Source organism: Haliotis cracherodii, unplaced genomic scaffold (genome assembly GCF_022045235.1).
Source record: "Haliotis cracherodii isolate W230 unplaced genomic scaffold, xgHalCrac1.p SCAF_20, whole genome shotgun sequence".
In the NCBI taxonomy this organism is placed as follows: domain Eukaryota; kingdom Metazoa; phylum Mollusca; class Gastropoda; order Lepetellida; family Haliotidae; genus Haliotis; species Haliotis cracherodii.
In genome coordinates, this window is record NW_027266276.1 from 17,789,160 (window position 1) to 17,812,326 (window position 23,167).

At 44.0% G+C, this 23,167-nt stretch overlaps 1 protein-coding gene across 5 annotated transcripts in view; it reads right to left on the reverse strand.

Annotated features, from left to right (window-relative positions):
• Positions 1-2,356: 2,356 nt before the first annotated feature.
• Positions 2,357-23,167, reverse strand: part of LOC139470375 (probable serine carboxypeptidase CPVL) — a 60,742-nt gene continuing 39,931 nt past the window's right edge. For 2 of the 5 annotated variants that reach the window (XM_071252784.1, XM_071252788.1), the window contains 4 exons: positions 18,728-18,826; positions 8,168-8,341; positions 7,638-7,820; positions 2,357-2,702 (listed from right to left, as the gene is read on the reverse strand). In XM_071252784.1, the coding sequence (XP_071108885.1) occupies positions 2,613-2,702; positions 7,638-7,820; positions 8,168-8,341; positions 18,728-18,826 (546 nt within the window). In that variant the 3' untranslated portion in view covers positions 2,357-2,612. Of the gene's footprint in view, positions 2,703-7,637; positions 7,821-8,167; positions 8,342-18,727; positions 18,827-18,924; positions 19,015-22,685; positions 22,776-23,167 lie in introns of all 5 variants that reach the window. The other 3 variants (XM_071252785.1, XM_071252786.1, XM_071252787.1) reach the window with 3 other exon arrangements.

A 23,167-nucleotide genomic window follows, 5' to 3' on the forward strand; every position in this document is an offset into this window, starting at 1 on the left:
TTTACGCCGTTTTTAGCACTATTCCAGCAATATCACGGCGGGAGACACCAGAAATGGGCTTCACACATTGTACCCATATCGGGAATCGAACCCGGGTCTTCAGCGTGACGAGCGAATGCTTTAACCACTAGGCTACCCGACCGCCCCGATACAATAAGTGACTCAGCTAGATTTAAAACAGTGTTTTCGAGAAATTACATTACAGAGGAGTACATTGTAGAGGCATGTAATTTCGTGACCTTGAATTTCCCATAAATGAGCACCACCGCAACGAAATGGTGCAGACAGCACAAATCGCCCACCTCCTTACTGACGTCTGCAGTGTTCCCAGTAATCGCCCGACCTCCTTACTGACGTCTGCAGTGTTCCCACCAATCGCCCGACCTCATTACTGACGTCTGCAGTGTTCCCACCAACCGCCCGACCTCCTTACTGACGTCTGCAGTGTTCCCACAAATCGCCCGACCGCATTACTGACGTCTGCAGTGTTTCCACAAATCGCCCGACCTCATTACCGACGTCTGCAGTGTTTCCACCAATCGCCCGTATCTCGGTGAACAGACATTAAGTTAAATTGTGGGTTTGTTTGGTTTGTTGTTTAACGCCGTACTCAACAATACTCCAGCTATATGACGGCGGTCTGTAAATAATCCAGTTTGGACCAGAGAATCCAGTGATTGACATCATGAGCATCGATCCACGCAATTGAGATACGATGACATGTATCAACCAAGTCAGCAAGCCTGACCGCCCGAGCAGGTTCGTCGCCTCTTACAAGCACAGTCGCTTTTTACGGCAAGCATGGGTTGCTGAAGATCTATTCTACTCCGGATCTGGTCCAAAATGTGGGTATGATACACGGGGGCACATCAATATCCCATGTTGCCAAAATGGTTGGCAAATCAAAAAGTGTAATTTCTCGACTGCAGGACATGTAACATCAAACGCGTGAGGTTGCAAACGAGACCTGGTAGTGGCAGGACTAAAATAAAGACACTTGTACCAAATCGTTTCATTACATTAATTGCACAACACAATAGATTCAAATCTGCTCTCGTTGTCAATAGAGAATTCCGTACAAAAACAGGAAGGCGAATTTCAACATCTACCATTAGAAACAGGTTCGAGGCAGCCCACCATAAAGCCAGTGAAAGTCTCCCGTGTGGAGCGTGACCCTTAAAACTTACCATAGGCGGCAAAGATTGGGGACGGGCTTTGTGCCAATGTCGTAACACCATGCTTAGAGACGATTCACTGATGGCAGAAAAAAACATTGTTGATGGCGAGCTGTAGGGCAGGGCTACATTTTTGGGGTTAATGGGTATGGGTTGGTATTACAGATGACTGGCGAACTTATTTGGTTATTGTGAATTGACATTTGACTGGCCAGCCATAGGTTGAACCTTTGTGTCTTGTCGTTCCATACGCTGGAATTAACTGCAGACATTTTGAAATGCAAGATGACAATGTCAACGGTGCAGTCAACAGTATTCAAGACATAGCATGGAGGCTTGCAGAAACTGTCTCCTAAGGTTTGTTGGAATCTTTGTCTAAGAAAGCACAGAACATCCAGACATATCCATATGTGTAGCAACACCACAGGATACATTTATGGCAGTTGTCAATTTCTACTTTTTCTTTGATATTGGTATATCTTTAAAGGGGCAAGTAGTTAGATTTGGGATTTTGTGGATTAAACTAGAATTCAATAGGAATGTGAAAATGCCTAAACGACTATTTATTTCTTGGTTTACATTTATTTCTGAAAAAATATTGGTCAGCAGATGGAAAAAGACCAGCCAAAGTTTAGTGAATATTTGTCCTTGAGGGCTCACTGGTCTTGCATTTTCCAGATGAAAGGAGATACTATTTTCCTTCATTCTTCAGTATGGCCGGCCCAATTGTTGAAAATGTGTAGAAAATCAACTCTATTGTGTGGAAAGTGTAATGTCTCATAGATCTCCCTTCAACTGAAGCAGGCTTCTTTACTGTTATACCATTCTCCTCAAACCTTTACTTGTGCAATATTAATCACACAACAAAGGTAGTCAAAAGTTGTGTACACTATAAGCTCTTCGTTCAGATACCACCCCGTACCAAGCATTACTGTATGTAATGGAGGTGCACATCAGTGAACAGGTATCATACCCACTTTCTGCAAGTGCTGCGAAAGATTGTGAAATACTTGCCACAAATAAACATGAACATAAAGCATAGGATTGTGGAAGTTGTCTGGTGGATTGTTTCATAGACTTTAGAGAGGCCCATCAACAGATCTGAAACTACTTATAGTCATTGTCATTTTAACTTTCATCTGGCTGTGTGCTCGCTGTGAAATAAATGCTAACAATTAAAAAACTGAGCATTAAACTTTATTTCCAAAACTACTCATGTCATCAAAATATGAAATCAATAATATCACATGTACATATATTTATCAAAATATATACATTCTGAAAGTATGGACCCAAGTTATGATTTAAAAGTAACAAAAAACATCAAGATATTTTGCCATCAGCACTGATAATATGCATAATAAATCCATACAAAAGACGTGATGTGGAGTTTCAGGAGCAGCGAGAAATGCAAGTATTCTTGCTGTGTTAATCTGCCTAGCGCCCTTCAATGAACCTCTGGATCATGTCAAATCCACGGACAGGCTGGTCATACGGCAGTATATGCCCAGCTCCCCTCACGATCACCTGCAACAGCAAAGAATCAAAATGTATGAGTCACCATCACCAGCAACACATCAATATCTGACTCACCATCACCCGCAACACATCAATGTCTGACTCACATCACCATCACCATCAATACATCAATATCTGACTCACTATCACCAGCAGCACATCAATGTCTGACTCACATCACCATCACCATCAATACATCAATTTCTGACTCACTATCACCAGCAACACATCAATGTCTGACTCAAATCACCAGCAATACAGCAATGTCTGGCTCACTATCACCAGCAGCACATCAATGTCTGACTCACATCACCATCACCAGCAATACATCAATGTCTGACTCACCATCACCAGCAGCACATCAATGTCTGACTCACTATCACCAGCAACACATCAATGTCTGACTTACCATCACCACATCAATGTCTGACTCACCATCAACAGCAACACATCAATGTCTGACTCACTATCACCAGCAACACATCAATGTCTGACTCACCATCACCAGCAATACATCAATGTCTGACTCACCATCACCAGCAATACATCAATGTCTGACTCACCATCACCAGCAATACATCAATGTCTGGCTCACTATCACCAGCAACACATCAATGTCTGACTCACCATCACCCGCAGCACATAAATGCCTTGGCTCACCATCACCAGCAGCACATCAATGCCTTGGCTCACCATCACCAGCAGCACATCAATGTCTGACTCAAATCACCAGCAACATATCAATGTCTGACTCACCATCACCAGCAACACATCAATGTCTGACTCACTATCATCAGCAACACATCAATGTCTGACTCACCATCACCAGCAACACATCAATGTCTGACTCCCCGTCACCAGCAGCACATTAATGTCTGACTCACTATCACCAGCAACAATAGCTCATCAATATCTGACTCACCATCACCAGCAACACATCAATGTCGGACTCACTATCACCACCAAAGTGAGTCAGACTGTATTGGAGGATGAACCACAGACAGACTGGATTGGAGGATGAACCACAGACAGACTGGATGGGAGGATGAACCACAGATAGACTGGATTGGAGGATGAACCACAGACAGACTGGATGGGAGGATGAACCACAGACAGACTGGATTGGAGGTTGAACCACAGACAGACTGGATTGGAGGATGAACCACAGACAGACTGGATGGGAGGATGAACCACAGACAGACTGGATGGGAGGATGAACCACAGACAGACTGTATTGGAGGTTGAACCACAGACAGACTGGATTGGAGGATGAACCACAGACAGACTGGATGGGAGGATGAAACACAGATAGACTGGATTGGAGGATGAACCACAGACAGACTGGATTGGAGGATGAACCACAGACAGACTGGATGGGAGGATGAACCACAGACAGACTGTATTGGAGGTTGAACCACAGACAGACTGGATGGGAGGATGAACCACAGACAGACTGGATGGGAGGATGAAGCACAGATAGACTGGATTGGAGGATGAACCACAGACAGACTGGATGGGAGGATGAACAACAGACAGACTGGATGGGAGGATGAACCACAGACAGACTGGATGGGAGGATGAACCACAGACAGACTGTATTGAAAGGATGAACCACAGACAGACTGGATGGGAGGATGAACCACAGACAGACTGTATTGAAAGGATGAACCACAGACAGACTGGATTGGAGGATGAAGCACAGACTGACTGTATTGAAAGGATGAACCACAGACAGACTGTATTGGAAGGATGAACCACAGACTGACTGGATGGGAGGATGAACCACAGACAGACTGTATTGGAAGGATGAACCACAGACAGACTGTATTGGAGGATGAACCACAGAAAGACTGTATTGGAGGATGAACCACAGACTGACTGGATGGAGGGATGAACCACGGACATACTGTATTGGCAGATGAACCACAGAAAGACTGTATTGGAGGATGAAGCACAGACTGACTGGATGGGAGGATGAACCACAGACAGACTGGATGGGAGGATGAACCACAGACAGACTGTATTGAAAGGATGAACCACAGACAGACTGGATGGGAGGATGAACCACAGACAGACTGGATGGGAGGATGAACCACAGACAGACTGGATGGGAGGATGAACCACAGACAGACTGTATTGGAGGATGAACCACAGACAGACTGGATGGGAAGATGAACCACAGACAGACTGGATGGGAGGATGAACCACAGACAGACTGGATGGGAGGATGAACCACAGACAGACTGTATTGAAAGGATGAACCACAGACAGACTGGATGGGAGGATGAACCACAGACAGACTGGATTGGAGGATGAAGCACAGACAGACTGGATGGGAGGATGAACCACAGACAGACTGGATGGGAGGATGAACCACAGACTGGATGGGAAGATGAACCACAGACAGACTGTATTGGAGGATGAACCACAGACAGACTGGATGGGAGGATGAACCACAGACAGACTGGATGGGAGGATGAACCACAGACAGACTGGATGGGAGGATGAACCACAGACAGACTGGATGGGAGGATGAAGCACAGACAGACTGTATTGGAGGATGAACCACAGACAGACTGGATGGGTGGATGAACCACAGAGAGACTGGATGGGAGGATGAACCACAGACAGACTGTATTGGAGGATGAACCACAGACAGACTGTATTGGAGGATGTACCACAGACAGACTGGATGGGAGGATGAACCACAGACAGACTGTATTGGAAGATGAACCACAGACAGACTGTATTGGAGGATGAACCACAGAAAGACTGTATTGGAGGATGAACCACAGACTGACTGGATGGAGGGATGAACCACGGACATACTGTATTGGCAGATGAACCACAGAAAGACTGTATTGGAGGATGAAGCACAGACTGACTGGATGGGAGGATGAACCACAGACAGACTGGATGGGAGGATGAACCACAGACAGACTGTATTGAAAGGATGAACCACAGACAGACTGGATGGGAGGATGAACCACAGACAGACTGGATGGGAGGATGAACCACAGACAGACTGGATGGGAGGATGAACCACAGACAGACTGTATTGGAGGATGAACCACAGACAGACTGGATGGGAAGATGAACCACAGACAGACTGGATGGGAGGATGAACCACAGACAGACTGGATGGGAGGATGAACCACAGACAGACTGTATTGAAAGGATGAACCACAGACAGACTGGATGGGAGGATGAACCACAGACAGACTGGATGGGAGGATGAAGCACAGACAGACTGGATGGGAGGATGAACCACAGACAGACTGGATGGGAGGATGAACCACAGACTGGATGGGAAGATGAACCACAGACAGACTGTATTGGAGGATGAACCACAGACAGACTGGATGGGAGGATGAACCACAGACAGACTGGATGGGAGGATGAACCACAGACAGACTGGATGGGAGGATGAAGCACAGACAGACTGTATTGGAGGATGAACCACAGACAGACTGGATGGGTGGATGAACCACAGAGAGACTGGATGGGAGGATGAACCACAGACAGACTGTATTGGAGGATGAACCACAGACAGACTGTATTGGAGGATGTACCACAGACAGACTGGATGGGAGGATGAACCACAGACAGACTGTATTGGAAGATGAACCACAGACAGACTGGATGGGAGGATGAACCACAGACAGACTGGATGGGAGGATGAACCACAGACAGACCGGATGGGAGGATGAACCACAGACAGACTGCATGGGAAGATGAAGCACAGACAGACTGGATGGGAGGATGAACCACAGACAGACTGGATGGGAGGATGAACCACAGACAGACTGTATTGGAGGATGAAGCACAGACAGACTGGATGGGAGGATGAACCACAGACAGACTGGATGGGAGGATGAACCACAGACAGACTGTATTGGAGGATGAACCACAGACAGACTGGATGGGAGGATGAACCACAGACAGACTGGATGGGAGGATGAACCACAGACAGACTGGATGGGAGGATGAACCACAGACAGACTGTATCGGAGGATGAAGCACAGACAGACTGTATTGGAGGATGAACCACAGACAGACTGGATGGGAGGATGAACCACAGACAGACTGGATGGGAGGATGAACCACAGACAGACTGGATGGGAAGATGAACCACAGACAGACTGGATGGGAGGATGAACCACAGACAGACTGTATTGGAGGATGAACCACAGAGAGACTGGATGGGAGGATGAACCACAGAGAGACTGGATGGGAGGATGAACCACAGACAGACTGTATTGGAATATGAACCACAGACAGACTGGATGGGAGGATGAACCACAGACAGACTGGATGGGAGGATGAACCACAGACAGACTGGATGGGAAGATGAACCACAGACAGACTGTATTGGAGGATGAACCACAGACAGACTGTATTGGAATATGAACCACAGACAGACTGGATGGGAGGATGAACCACAGACAGACTGCATGGGAAGATGAAGCACAGACAGACTGGATGGGAGGATGAACCACAGACAGACTGGATGGGAGGATGAACCACAGACAGACTGGATGGGAGGATGAACCACAGACAGACTGGATGGGAGGATGAACCACAGACAGACTGGATGGGAGGATGAACCACAGACAGACTGGATGGGAAGATGAAGCACAGACAGACTGGATGGGAGGATGAAGCACAGACAGACTGGATGGGAGGATGAAGCACAGACAGACTGTATTGGAGGATGAAGCACAGACAGACTGGATGGGAGGATGAACCACAGACAGATTGCATGGGAAGATGAAGCACAGACAGACTGGATGGGAGGATGAACCACAGACAGGCTGCACACTGTAGGATGAATCAGATATCAATCCTACTCACAGACTGAGTGCATGTGGCCCAGATAGTTTGTCTCTTGAATGCACCCGTTTAGAAAACCATTGACCATAGTGAACATGTGAACTGCTGTACCTGGTAAAAGTTGCCGACTTGTCGCACATAGCCTGCCACATCTGTATCATTCGGGTTAACCTTCCAGATGAGTTTTGGTGCCTTCTTGTATTTTTCAAGACCCTTCCATTGGACTGTCTGGAGCCACGCCTCGGTCAGCGGAACAGCAATGATGATGTCCAGTTGTCCATTGTAGATCAGCACCTGGACACAGATCATCATATCACCGACTACTACATGGACAAGTTTCAGCACATATTTTGTTTAACCCAACCACTCAATCATGACTTTTGAAGAATTCAGGGCATGTTCTGAAAACTAAAATGTCCAATAAAGATCAATTGAGCACAAAGTTGTCTTAACCTATTGCAACAAACTACAATTTAGAATGTCATAATTCAACAATTCACAACTTCTTAATTTTACAGCAACAAAACTGTTACAAAAGAATGCAAAAGTGATTGTGTGAAAATTCGTGCCAGAACCCAATAATATATATATTCAGCCTAATCCATAGCAGATCCTTGACTGCAAAAGAACAAAGCACCAACCCTATAGTTATCCATTAGTGTTGCTATCCATGGCTTGACGGACTGCATGACATCATTCATGAGATGCTTCTCCACAGCGCTGCCATCATTGTAAGTGAGATTGCCTACGTGTATCGCTCTTCGAACTTCTGGTCGTGCGAGAAACGGGCCATAGTAGTTGAAGGAGGCTGGCTCCTGGAGAAAGTTTTAATGATGGGTTTGCGTTTTACAGGAAAAAAGGATTGATACGCTTTCATAGGAAGAAATGATTGATGCAGTTTTATTGGAGAACATGAGTGATAAAGTTTTACATAAAGATATTCATACCGAGTATTTATTTCATACACAAACACAATTTATTGATATTACATCAGGCTGTATTATTTTCCCATTTGATAAAAGCTTTCACAACAGATTGTGTCATTTACATAATGATAAGCACTGTGAACCCATTTTTGATTGTAAAAAACAATCGTGAGCAAGGGAAAGTGTGTACTATGTTAGAGATAGAGAAACTGAGAGGGTGATGACACTTGAGAAAATAGCTATGGTGACGAATGATTCCAGGGAATTAATCCTAACAGAATGGAGATATAATACACTGCATGATGGAAGACGTGTTTGACCGGAGGAAGGAGGAAGAATCTGGCATGACTTGGTGAAAGTGCATAGCTACTGGGGCTACCATGTCTATTCATAGTGTTACCAGTGCAATACAGTGTGCAGTACATGGGTTAAGTAAAGCAATGCAAGGTCACTGTCAGAGATGCTGACCCACATGCAATCAATATGTGGAACATGAGACAGTGTGAACAAGGCAACATAGTCAGATACCCTTAGAAGAAACTAACCTGAACTTGTAAAATCTGACAAATGTTATATTTGGGAAAACACTTTCTTTGTAAAGTACAGACTGCTGTGCTTTTTTTGTGTTGAGTCCGGGACAGAGTGAGGCACCTAATCACCAGCACACAAAGTCAGCGATCTAACGCACTCAGCCACTGAGGCTTCCACAAAATGAAAGTCTGACAACTGGTAGTCTAGATCACATACTTTGTGTACCCCTCTGACAGGTGTCAGACTTTGTGTGCTGGTGATTAGGTGCCTCACAGTTGTTACATATAAACACTTTGTAAATGACATTGTGTGTTCAGAGTAAAATCTATTTTTTATATCTGTATACTTATCCTGCATTACTTTTTAATGCACTTACTGCTTGTTTTGACTGAAAGAAAAGTTGAGGTCCAGCTGATGAAGTGGTTGTTCCAACTAGTTGTGTCGCCATCACAGAGCGCCCATGTTACTACCGAGGTGATGACCATCACATTACCGCTAGATCGTAACATTTAAAGACATCGTGGGGAGGCAAGTTCAGCCGGGTGGGCCACTTTAGATGTAGTAATGCAGGATAAGTATACAAATAAATAAAAATATCTAGATTTTACTTGATTTTATAGCTTACCCTGCATTACTCCTTCATGCATGGTTATCGGATGGTATGTAAGAAGGGCACACCGTCAGATGTGGTCCTCGGTGACACACTCTGCAGTAGTTCACGGCAGTCATTGAGTGCATCACTTGCGCAGATCTGTAATTACTTTGACCAATCCTGTCTGCGGACGGTACGAGAGTATGAGGACGTCCTAGTGAAAAGCAGCAAGAGAAATAAGCATGGGCCATAAGTCTAGAAACAGATTTACCAAGCCAAACAGCTGGTTAGCAGAAGAACACCCCTGTCAGGCGTGTGGACACTGCGCAAGTCAGGAAAGGCTGGCCCAAGACAGGAGGAGTATTTTAATGGTGGCAAGGATTGGTGACCTGCCGGGTTCCAACCTGAGGTTCAAACACCTTTGACATCTTCCAAGGTCACATTCGTCAGGTCGTGGCTTGCGAAGATAGTGTCTGACCCCAAAAAACATCTTTCCATGTTGACTCTAATAGAGCAATTACTGTGTAGAGCCATCGTAGAGGCAACCGCTCGAATCTCACGAGGGTTATTAGCTCTTGGTGGATCAAGATTGGCGAACTCAGAAGCTGGAAGGATGATAGCTTGTAACCATAATGATATAGTGGAGGCCAAGGATGCGGGAATAAAAAGGCATTTCCTAGCACCATGCAACGTATAGAAGCGACATATATGACTCATAATGTGCACAGGGCATAAAAAGAGTTCTCAGAGCTCGTTGATCGATAATAAAGGTGGGATGGAGAAAGACCGGTTGGGCTGTCCTGTAACTGATTCTTGGCAATGAAATTCCAGCACAGTCTAAGGTGATCGACTCAGTGTGTACCTACTCAAAGCATAAACAGGTAATGTTAAGAGAGTGAAGCTCACTAACCCTTGCCGCTGTTGCCAGTCCCAAAAAGAATATTGTTTTCTTGGTTAGGTTATAAAATGATTTAGCCTGAAGAGGCTCTAACATGCAAACACCAAAGTATGACATTCAAAATCCCATGGGGGAGGCTAAAACTTGGCCTTCTTATCTTCAAGGTGCAATGAGCATAATAGTGCCTTTAGTTCTGGGAGCTTGGTCATTTTCTTATCTTCCGGAACTGCCAACATCGAATTGTGAGACACCCAATAGGTAGTAATGGTGCTGTCTTTCAGGTGTTGCTTGGTACGCAGATAGGGAGGAATTCAGCTGGGAATTGAGGGGATGCAGTAGTAAGATCCTAATCCTTCCCCTTACAAAAGGTTTCGTGAACGCAACCTATCATCATAAAGGTCTCAGATTGAAAGCCAAAGCCATAGCAATGGCCTTAAATGCCTGTGCCGAATGGCCTTTTCCACCTAGAGCTCTCTTAAGAAGAACCAAGCATACACATACTTGTTTGGCGTTAACCTGCAGTGGTTGGACCACCCAGCTAGAGGTAGTGGATCATTTCCTGCAAGACTTCTGAGGTCTACGAACCACCGACTTGCCAGTCATCAAGGTGCAATCACAATGAGAGCGAGGCTCTTGGTTGCCCTGATCTTCTGCATCACCCTGGGAAGAAGTACTGGTGGTGGAAAAGCGTATGCCCTCGGCCCTTCCCACATGATGCTGAATGTGTCCACCGCCCAAGCCTGTGGGTCTGGGATCGGTGAGACAGAAGGTGCGAACTGGTAGTTCTGGCAAGTGGTGACGAGGTCAATATTGGGATGACCTTGGCACTAACACACGAGATGAAAACCCCGGGAGGAAGCTTCCATTCCATGGGAGCTACCCTGTCTGTCCTGGATAAATTGTCATCAAGGAATGTGCTGGACCTGAACACGTATGCCCAGCCGATTGACCAAATAAAAAAAGAACAGGAAGGTCTCTTGAAGAAGGGAGTAAGAGTGTCTCGTCCCATGATTGCACAGGCACCAGATTGCCGTGAGGTTGTTGTTCTACCAGTTGAAATGACACCTGAGGTTAGGGGGAAGAGCAACAGATAGGTCAAGGGAACTGTTGGATCCGACATAAGTGCAGTTGACTTTAGCTCCTCACAGCGTGGGCTGGAGTGAGCAATCCTAGGAGCACTTGCCACTGAAAAAGTGTAAGCGGCTGTTGAAGAGCGGGTAGCAAATATTTTAGATTCCGCTGTCTACAAGACGGTAAAGTTGAAAAGTAAACTTCAGGAGGGTGTCTGATTGTGTCTTGCCTCAGCGAAAATTGTGTTTGTCAGAGAACCAATGCCAAATCCCATGTAGACGAAACAAATGCGCTCCCCACCTGATTGCTGAGGCATCGACATATATGGAGAGGAAAGTCGAACCTTATCAAGAAGATAAGGCTGAATATATATAAAACTTTGGTCTAAAAGATTGCACTGTTTAAAGTAAGGTGATCATTTCCATCCCCTGGGCATTATATAAGCTCTCTTGTTCTTATATCGAGGTATGCGTGATAGCATTGGAGGTCTACTGAAGTGAGTGACTTGGTCAAATTGATGTATAGCAACATTTTCTTGAGTATATAACTGGCCAAAGCAATAGGTTGCACTGAAGAGCTAGGGTTATTATTATTTTAAATATATTTAGTAAAAGCTGTAACTAAAATGACATGATATTGAAATATATAATTCCTGATAAAAAAAAATAGTTTCAGATATGATTTTTCCAAATCCTTGCATCAAAATCCTATATTTTATGTTATATATTATATCATTGGTTAAGTTTTAACTAAATCACCAGTAGATTCCAAGAGAACGTGTGTACAATTGATTGCTGTTTCCACCTTAGTTTATGAGAGTGAGTAAGTTAGTGAGTAGGGTTTAACGCCAATTTTAACAGTATTCCAGTTATATCACGGCATGTAAGCTTAATGTGGAAGGAAAGCCAAAAGCCCATGTCTGTTGATTTTTATCTCAAATTTCAAAATTGTACTGACCAAGTTTCTTGTCACCTGTTTGTTTACCGGAATTCCCTGAAGGGGTGCGGTGTGATTTTTTTCTGTGCACAATATTCAAAATATATTTTTAAACTCAAGAAAATATGGTACAGTGACAGGCGTCATCGAATAGTTGCAGCATTGCGTACAAGTAAGCATGAAAATCAATCTGTACAAATACACTTCATGGCTAACATTAGGTCAGTTGACCTAATTCACGTCGGAGATGTTTACAGCCAGAGAGTTCTTGACATGTGACATTTAAATCACCCTGCGCAGTTACCGAGAATCCCACAGTTTGCCACAGACGGGGTTGAAGCTCAACACGGATAATCCCCGGTGAACTGTGTGGTAGACAGACAAGTGGTGTTTCCAAGTTCTGTGTAGAATGTGTCAAGTGGCTGGTGTAGAAGCAAGTTGATCTCCATGATATCTTGTCCTGTCCAGTGAACGATGATCCCAAGATCATGAAATGATCATGAATTTGTGATGATCTTTAAGTTTTGGTACAGATCATGTGACATGAAAGAAAATGTACTATTGTCCTTTCTGTGGAATCATTCAGCCAACGTTCAACGGACGCTGATTAGACAGGGAGAATTTGGGGGAACTTCCATAGAACCCTCACCATGAATGAGGCCAGGTGCTGCCAAGTGCTTGAGGAAAAGGTCGGACCTCCGTTGTATGAAAGCCAATCACATGTCCATCAACCACTCTGATCTCGTGAGGGTTGTTGACCCTGGGGGATCCAAAGGAGAGCATGTAACAATAAGGAGATTGTGTTACGGCTAACTTCTGTCTGAGAGGTCATTCCGAGTGTGTGCCAAGTCTGCCATCTCCAACGCATGGGTGGGATAATTGTCTTCCCTCAACCGAGGAATCTTGAACGCAGACTATAAAGATAATATAGTAAAATCATTGTCCAACCATCCAGTCCGGCAGAATGGATTTAGGCTTGGACCAAATAGTGTCTCATTTATCCACGCCTGGGCCGTTTTCTGCTGGAACATGGACTGCATCATCTGCAACCAGGTGGGATCCATATTGGGCGCCTGGAGGAGCTGGAAGGGTGGGCTCCGCATCCTAGAGGCACTGAGAGTGCTGGTGCCAGCTGATGACAGGTGGTACGCTTGCGAGAAGCCGGTCTGTGGGTCGTTGGTGCCAGGGGTGGTGTAGTCACACTGTGCACGTGGTCATCAGCGTCTGAAGTACTTTGTTTGCCCGTCAACGTAGGTAGAGGAGACGCAGGGGAGCATGAAGAAGATGGAGTAGCACTCTCTGAGAGCCCCTCTGGTACTCGGATTAGGCTGAGGGATATAAATCACAAAAAGCAAATAGTGTTGAATAACACACAGAGGGTGTCAGTGGGTTGTAGCTTGAGAACTGAAACAGGACTGTACAGTATGAGTGACAGCAGTAATGTGATGGAGCGTGAAGTCATCACTTCCAGTAAGTGCATTAAAGAGTAATGCAGGATAAGTTAAAAAATATGTCTTTTTTCATAACTTTGCTCTAGGATCTAAAAATCTGAAACACAAATTAATCACACACTGGCTTAATCAGTGAATCATTTATACCTCTGTTAGAATATAGGTGTTACAGTTGATGGGGTAATTACTCAATGTGGGGAACAATGGTCATGCACTTCCAATATGTGTTTGTTGCAGATCAATGTGGGGAACAATGGTCATGCACTTCCACTATATGTTTGTTGCAGATCAATGTTGGGAACAATGGTCATGCACTTCCACTATGTGTATGTGCTGTTCAATGTGGGGAACAATGGTCATGCACTTCCACTATGTGTATGTTGCAGATCAATGTGGGGAACAATGGTCATGCACTTCCACTATATGTATGTTGCAGATCAATGTAGGGAACAATGGTCATGCACTTCCACTATGTGTATGTTGCAGATCAATGTGGGGAACAATAGTCATGCACTTCCACTATGTGTATGTTGCAGATCAATGTGGGGAACAATGGTCATGCACTTCCACTATGTGTATGTTGCAGATCAATGTAGGGAACAATGGTCATGCACTTCCACTATGTGTATGTTGCAGATCAATGTGGGGAACAATGGTCATGCACTTCCACTATGTGTATGTTGCAGATCAATGTGGGGAACAATGGTCATGCACTTCCACTATGTGTATGTTGCAGATCAATGTGGGGAACAATGGTCATGCACTTCCACTATGTGTATGTTGCAGATCAATGTGGGGAACAATGGTCATGCACTTCCACTATGTGTATGTGCTGTTCAATGTGGGGAACAATAGTCATGCACTTCCACTATGTGTATGTGCTGTTCAATGTGGGGAACAATAGTCATGCACTTCCACTATGTGTATGTTGCAGATCAATGTGGGGAACAATAGTCATGCACTTCCACTATGTGTATGTGCTGTTCAATGTGGGGAACAATAGTCATGCACTTCCACTATGTGTATGTTGCAGATCAATGTGGGGAACAATGGTCATGCACTTCCACTATGTGTATGTGCTGTTCAATGTGGGGAACAATGGTCATGCACTTCCACTATGTGTATGTTGCAGATCAATGTGGGGAACAATGGTCATGCACTTCCACTATGTGTATGTTGCAGATCAATGTGGGGAACAATGGTCATGCACTTCCACTATGTGTATGTTGCAGATCAATGTGGGGAACAATGGTCATGCACTTCCACTATGTGTATGTTGCAGATCAATGTAGGGAACAATGGTCATGCACTTCCACTATGTGTATGTGCTGTTCAATGTGGGGAACAATGGTCATGCACTTCCACTATGTGTATGTGCTGTTCAATGTGGGGAACAATAGTCATGCACTTCCACTATGTGTATGTGCTGTTCAATGTGGGGAACAATGGTCATGCACTTCCACTATGTGTATGTTGCAGATCAATGTGGGGAACAATGGTCATGCACTTCCACTATGTGTATGTTGCAGATCAATGTGGGGAACAATGGTCATGCACTTCCACTATGTGTATGTGCTGTTCAATGTGGGGAACAATAGTCATGCACTTCCACTATGTGTATGTGCTGTTCAATGTGGGGAACAATGGTCATGCACTTCCACTATGTGTATGTGCTGTTAAATGTGGGGAACAATAGTCATGCACTTCCACTATGTGTATGTTGCAGATCAATGTGGGGAACAATGGTCATGCACTTCCACTATGTGTATGTGCTGTTCAATGTGGGGAACAATAGTCATGCACTTCCACTATGTGTATGTGCTGTTCAATGTGGGGAACAATAGTCATGCACTTCCACTATGTGTATGTGCTGTTCAATGTGGGGAACAATAGTCATGCACTTCCACTATGTGTATGTGCTGTTCAATGTGGGGAACAATGGTCATGCACTTCCACTATGTGTATGTTGCAGATCAATGTGGGGAACAATGGTCATGCACTTCCACTATGTGTATGTTGCAGATCAATGTGGGGAACAATGGTCATGCACTTCCACTATGTGTATGTTGCAGATCAATGTGGGGAACAATGGTCATGCACTTCCACTATGTGTATGTGCTGTTCAATGTGGGGAACAATGGTCATGCACTTCCACTATGTGTATGTGCTGTTCAATGTGGGGAACAATAGTCATGCACTTCCACTATGTGTATGTGCTGTTCAATGTGGGGAACAATAGTCATGCACTTCCACTATGTGTATGTGCTGTTCAATGTGGGGAACAATGGTCATGCACTTCCACTATGTGTATGTTGCAGATCAATGTGGGGAACAATGGTCATGCACTTCCACTATGTGTATGTTGCAGATCAATGTGGGGAACAATAGTCATGCACTTCCACTATGTGTATGTGCTGTTCAATGTGGGGAACAATAGTCATGCACTTCCACTATGTGTATGTGCTGTTCAATGTGGGGAACAATGGTCATGCACTTCCACTATGTGTATGTTGCAGATCAATGTGGGGAACAATGGTCATGCACTTCCACTATGTGTATGTTGCAGATCAATGTGGGGAACAATGGTCATGCACTTCCACTATGTGTATGTTGCAGATCAATGTGGGGAACAATGGTCATGCACTTCCACTATGTGTATGTGCTGTTCAATGTGGGGAACAATGGTCATGCACTTCCACTATGTGTATGTGCTGTTCAATGTGGGGAACAATGGTCATGCACTTCCACTATGTGTATGTGCTGTTCAATGTGGGGAACAATGGTCATGCACTTCCACTATGTGTATGTGCTGTTCAATGTGGGGAACAATGGTCATGCACTTCCACTATGTGTATGTGCTGTTCAATGTGGGGAACAATGGTCATGCACTTCCACTATGTGTATGTGCTGTTCAATGTGGGGAACAATGGTCATGCACTTCCACTATGTGTATGTGCTGTTCAATGTGGGGAACAATGGTCATGCACTTCCACTATGTGTATGTGCTGTTCAATGTGGGGAACAATAGTCATGCACTTCCACTATGTGTATGTGCTGTTCAATGTGGGGAACAATAGTCATGCACTTCCACTATGTGTATGTGCTGTTCAATGTGGGGAACAATGGTCATGCACTTCCACTATGTGTATGTTGCAGATCAATGTGGGGAACAATGGTCATGCACTTCCACTATGTGTATGTTGCAGATCAATGTGGGGAACAATAGTCATGCACTTCCACTATGTGTATGTTGCAGATCAATGTGGGGAACAATAGTCATGCACTTCCACTATGTGTATGTTGCAGATCAATGTGGGGAACAATGGTCATGCACTTCCACTATGTGTATGTTGCAGATCAATGTGGGGAACAATGGTCATGCACTTCCACTATGTGTATGTTGCAGATCAATGTGGGGAACAATGGTCATGCACTTCCACTATGTGTATGTTGCAGATCAATGTGGGGAACAATAGTCATGCACTTCCACTATGTGTATGTTGCAGATCAATGTGGGGAACAATGGTCATGCACTTCCACTATATGTATGTTGCAGATCAATGTGGGGAACAATGGTCATGCACTTCCACTATGTGTATGTTGCAGATCAATGTGGGGAACAATGGTCATGCACTTCCACTATGTGTATGTTGCAGATCAATGTGGGGAACAATGGTCATGCACTTCCACTATGTGTATGTTGCAGATCAATGTAGGGAACAATGGTCATGCACTTCCACTATGTGTATGTTGCAGATCAATGTGGGGAACAATGGTCATGCACTTCCACTATGTGTATGTTGCAGATCAATGTAGGGAACAATGGTCATGCACTTCCACTATGTGTATGTTGCAGATCAATGTGGGGAACAATGGTCATACACTTCCACTATGTGTATGTTGCAGATCAATGTAGGGAACAATGGTCATGCACTTCCACTATGTGTATGTTGCAGATCAATGTGGGGAACAATGGTCATGCACTTCCACTATGTGTATGTTGCAGATCAATGTGGGGAACAATGAGATCTTCCTGTGAGTAAATGTTATTAAATTATGCTGTCATTAGTGCTCTAGAGTATGGAAATGAGCAGTGTTCTATTTTATTTCATGCAAAATGTAATATTTCAGTGCTGTGCATGCAAAAGCTAGTGTTATTGGTTGCAACCAAGTTGGCAACATGGGAGAGAGCACTAGTAAAGCTGGCTCACTGAAGAAACTGACTACACATAAACAGGAAAAGCTCCTGAATGTAAACTGGTAGACAAACTTCACAAATAATACACATCAGTCAACTTGCGGGAGCATTAGATTCAGAGGCACCCTGGGATTTTGGGTTCAATATTTCATTACCAAACACTACATGAGAGGCTGCGGTGTTACCAAACAATTGTTTCTCATTACATGAATGCCGATAGTGTTACCAAACACTGTCTTCTCATTGCATGAGAGGTTGTGATGTTACCAGTCACTGTTTTCTCATTATATCAGACAGGATGTACATCAGTTCCACAAACGTCCACGATGCTTTATCCCCACAGACACCAACCTATATTTACACAGGCTTACAATGCAAACAAGACTGTTAATGTTTACTTATATTACAAAATATACCCAATATTGGGTGGAAAAGGTTTTGTAAATATGACATATATGAGATACAGGATATGACTCCTTGAAAAGGCCTGTGAATAGATGTCCTCCCTGTGTATGACCTATCTTTACGATGCCCGTTCATCAAGGTCAACTGGTATGTCCCATATTGTAGTGTTTGTTTACCAGTAACACAATTTTACCGTTGTAAGCAGGAAATTGTAGTAATTGGAAGTCCCTGTCACATTTTGGAAGTATGGAGGTCCTTGTGTGAGGTCCCCATTTAACAGCTCATCAAAAACCTGGCAATTAAATAACGGTTAACATGAAACTCAGTTTCTTCCAGTGTCAGAAAGAAGAAGAAAATATGTAGCAGGAAAACACTTTCTCAAAGGTATACCTCTGTGAGAATAAAGTTGTAAAGATCGTCCAGGCCTGTGACTTTATAAAAGTATGCATCATGGCCGTTATTTAAGACTTTACCCATTATCTGTAAGAAACAGAATTCAGAAAAGCCTGTAGTTTAGGCCACACCTTTCTTCTTGTTGGTTCTAAAGATGAGCAGGCTAACATAATTAGGCTTAACAACATATTAAACAACATCCATTTCTACGTTTAAAGTTAGTCAGCAATCTGAGAATTCTGATATGATATACCTAGCCTGCTATGACATTGTGAAATTTGCTTCTTATCGTCAATACCCATAACACAGAGAAAACAACTCTCACTCTGCCAGAGAAACCATGTGATGTCAATGCTTGATATAAAGAGCCACACAGTGGCCTTGTGTATGGCTGCCAGGTCAGCAGGGCCAATAACAGATCCCTATATGTCTTAGTACAGCTTTTCCTGCAACGTTGTTAAGATTAGGTCTGGGAACCACATTCAGCAGGTGCAAATAAACAGTCAAAAGTCTTTCAAGGCCTTGATCTTCAGCAGGACCTGCGGCAACCTAGCTGATGGAAATAGGAAGTGGCAAACAGGTCTACATTTATTTTGCCAAATTTGCTGGTTGAAAAAGTGACAAATCTCTAGATGGAGCATAAATTCCCCCACAAGTGCCCTCCAGAATGAGATGAGATTGTGCTTCCAATGAATAGAAATGGTATCAATCATCATGACAGACTGGAATGTTTACTCCAGGAGAGGTTGGGAATGCATTGACCCATCTTGTTGATGTGGTATGCTACTGTGGAGTTGTGGGTGGCCATCGCTACCCTACTGTGTTGAAGAGAATGTTTGCTACGCCTGAAGGGCATGAATGGCCGCAGGGAATTTCAGACAGCTGAGTGGGTACAAAGTCTGTGAAAGAGACTCCGTAGAAGACATTCGACTCGAGGTCCATCACTGGAGATGGGGGATGCAGACACTGGTCTTACAGCACCAGGAGACTGTGCTAATCTCGTACTTGCCACTTGTGTACTATAATTTCTCTGGAAAGAGCTTGAGACATCAGCGACTGAATCCGTTACCACCTGTCCTGAGGAACTGAGAGGTGATTCAAGGCTGTATGAAACTTATCCCTAAAGAACTGAGAGACTGTGAGGGAGATAGCTCTGACGTCCCCACATTGATTATCCAGCCCAGCTATTCCAAGCGATGACGGGTGTAGTTGACAGGGAGATGCAGGATTGTCACCTTGAGTTGAGACAGAATACTGCCCATGTAAAAATCAAAACTGATATCCACCACGGACATAGGGAGACTGCGATAGACTATCAGGTAAATATCTGGGCCAAAAAAATGCTAAATTGTTCGGTCTGCGATCGAAGATACTGCCCCTGTACATAGAAACCTTGGAAATATATCGTGTTTGGGGATGTGTTGATAAGCATCTTGTAAGTCAGTTGACATCAGTTAATTTCCCAGTTGTGGAGTTGTAGCTGTGCCATTGTAAGCATACAAAATCTGACACTTCTAAGTATTACTCATTAAAAATAGTTATCTTTTCAGCTGGGATTTCCTCAATGATTCATTTCGCCAACAGATCCTCTCTTCTAGATGATCCTGTAGGAATTATTCATGTCAAAACTCCACCATGTTGGAGTCTGCAACCTGCTGGCATGGAAATGACAAGATTGGCTGATGGTGGCAGGTCCCAACCACATGGTAATAAATCTTATTCATTGCTGATGCAGACGGAAGGAAACAGATGAGTGTCAGGAATCACGAACTGAGGAGGAATGGCCTTGTGACTTGCTGCATTGTGTGTGCATGACCACCATAAATTGGCAAAATGGGCGCTTTTAGACGGACTTATATAAGGCTTGGAGAGTCTGTAGGGTAGTCACGGCCTGAGACTCCAATGTTTGAGATTGTTGAAGCCTTACCATGGTCGTTGCAGCAGTTGAATCCAGAAAGACAAATGCCAAGTAGTCTCATCCATGTGTGTTTTCCTCCATAACATTGTGAGCAAACCCATGGCGTGCCCTTCGGGAGCAACAATGTTGACCTTCCATTAATCCTTAGAGGATGAAGATGAAGACACCGCTGTCATTGGAGTAAAAATCGCGCATTTGAAATGAAACACAAGGCCATGAATAAGGGTGTCAAGGATTGTATTTGCAGATATATTGTGGGAAGGTGCCGAAGGTGATGCTTAAAATGGCAGAAAACTCCAAGACGATAGGTGCCAGCAGGTAGTTAGTCTCATAGTGTCCTCAAACGTCTTGACACCGAAAGATGGTTTATTTGATTGACCAGGAAACAGCAATTGTTGAGCCTCCACAACCCAGGGTGAGATGATCTTGTCTTCTGATGTCACCTGAGTTGTCAGATTCTTTGCCCAAATCCTGATTCTGAGCAGGTGCAGTGTTGACAATGCAGGAGTTTGTGATGAACCAGGTACAGGGGCAAATACCACAGAATCAGCAGGCGTAAGTGTGTACATCAACAGACGCAAGTGACACAGAATCAGCAGGCGTAACTGTGTACATCAACAGACACAAGTGACACAGAATCAGCAGGCGTAAGTGTGTACATCAACAGACACAAGTGACACAGAATCAACAGGCGTAAGTGTGTACATCAACAGACACAAGTGACACAGAATCAGCAGGCGTAAGTGTGTACATCAACAGACACAAGTGACACAGAATCAGCAGGCGTAAGTGTGTACATCAACAGACACAAGTGACACAGAATCAGCAGGCGTAAGTGTGTGCATCAACAGACACAAGTGACACAGAATCAGCAGGCGTAAGTGCATCAACAGACACAAGTGACACAGAATCAGCAGGCGTAAGTGTGTGCATCAACAGACACAAGTGACACAGAATCAACAGGCGTAAGTGTGTGCATCAACAGACACAAGTGACACAGAATCAACAGGCGTAAGTGTGTACATCAACAGACACAAGTGACTCAAAATCAGCAGGCGTAAGTGTGTGCATCAACAGACACAAGTGACACAGAATCAGCAGGCGTAAATGTGTGCATCAACAGACACAAGTGACACAGAATCAGCATGTGTGTGTGTGTATGAAGAGACACAAGCAAATGCAACAACAATACAGAAAAAAAATATAACACAAACAAAACATACGAGGTGAACTGTAACGTGCCTTGTGAAGTTAAGTGCATACCAATGAGCTGGTACAAACAAAAACACACCCTATCAACATTCAAAGCAATATCAAGGATTGCTATTATAACTCCAAATGGTTGACCCACTTCTGGGGTGCGTTTGTGCAAGCTGTTTTCACTCTGTTATGACTATGGAAGGTCAGAAACACATTGGGCACTGTTGTAGCAGGATAGTATTAATAAGTAGGTCTATTTCCATCATGTTTGTACATAGTTTTCTCAGAAACCTTTCAAAAGAGTTCTGTCTTTGAAATCAAATCAACACTGCCAACAACAAAATATTTCAATTTTGATCAAATACATCCTCAAAAGAACATGTTGTGGCCATCAGAACACATGGAATGTAAATCTGAAATAGATAAGACGTTGCGAATCAATTAGAAGAACATTGATTGCAGAAGCCTGCATCAAATATGTTTAAAAACTAAACACCCCACACTGGAAGTAGTAATAACTGAAAAAGCAGCCTTGTTTTTGTGTTTTCAACCCTGCTTAAAACATCTTCCACTTTTCATGGTTGCCAATTTGGTTGCCCAAGGGTTGAAGCAGTACGCATGAAGTCAATTTCAGATATACCTTAGTTCTTAGAAAGTTGAAATGATCGAGTAAGCCTGTAACATTTGTTGCAAAGGAAGAATTGCCTCCTAATATCACTGCCCAAAATATCTGTTGGCAAAAAAAGTGATCTCTATTTTAATGAGATGAAAATGAGCGTGGCTTGATCATGGAGTTATATCTCATTTAAAACAGCAGCATCTTGGCATCCTGAAAAGAGTAAGTGTATTGTCAACAGTCTGTGATGAGCATGTGAAAAAACATTCTTGACAACCTGTGGTTAATGGCATGAGTAAAGGGTACAGCTCTGATGAAACCATGACTCGCTTTGTTTGTTTGTTTGTTGTTTAATGCCTCACTCAGTACTCCAGCTGTATGATTGGGCCTGTAAATAATCAAGTCTGGACTAGACAATCCAGTGCTAGACACCATGATCTACACAACTGAGTGAGTGAGTTGGGTTTGACGCCGCTTTTAACAGTATTCCAGTCATATCATGGCGT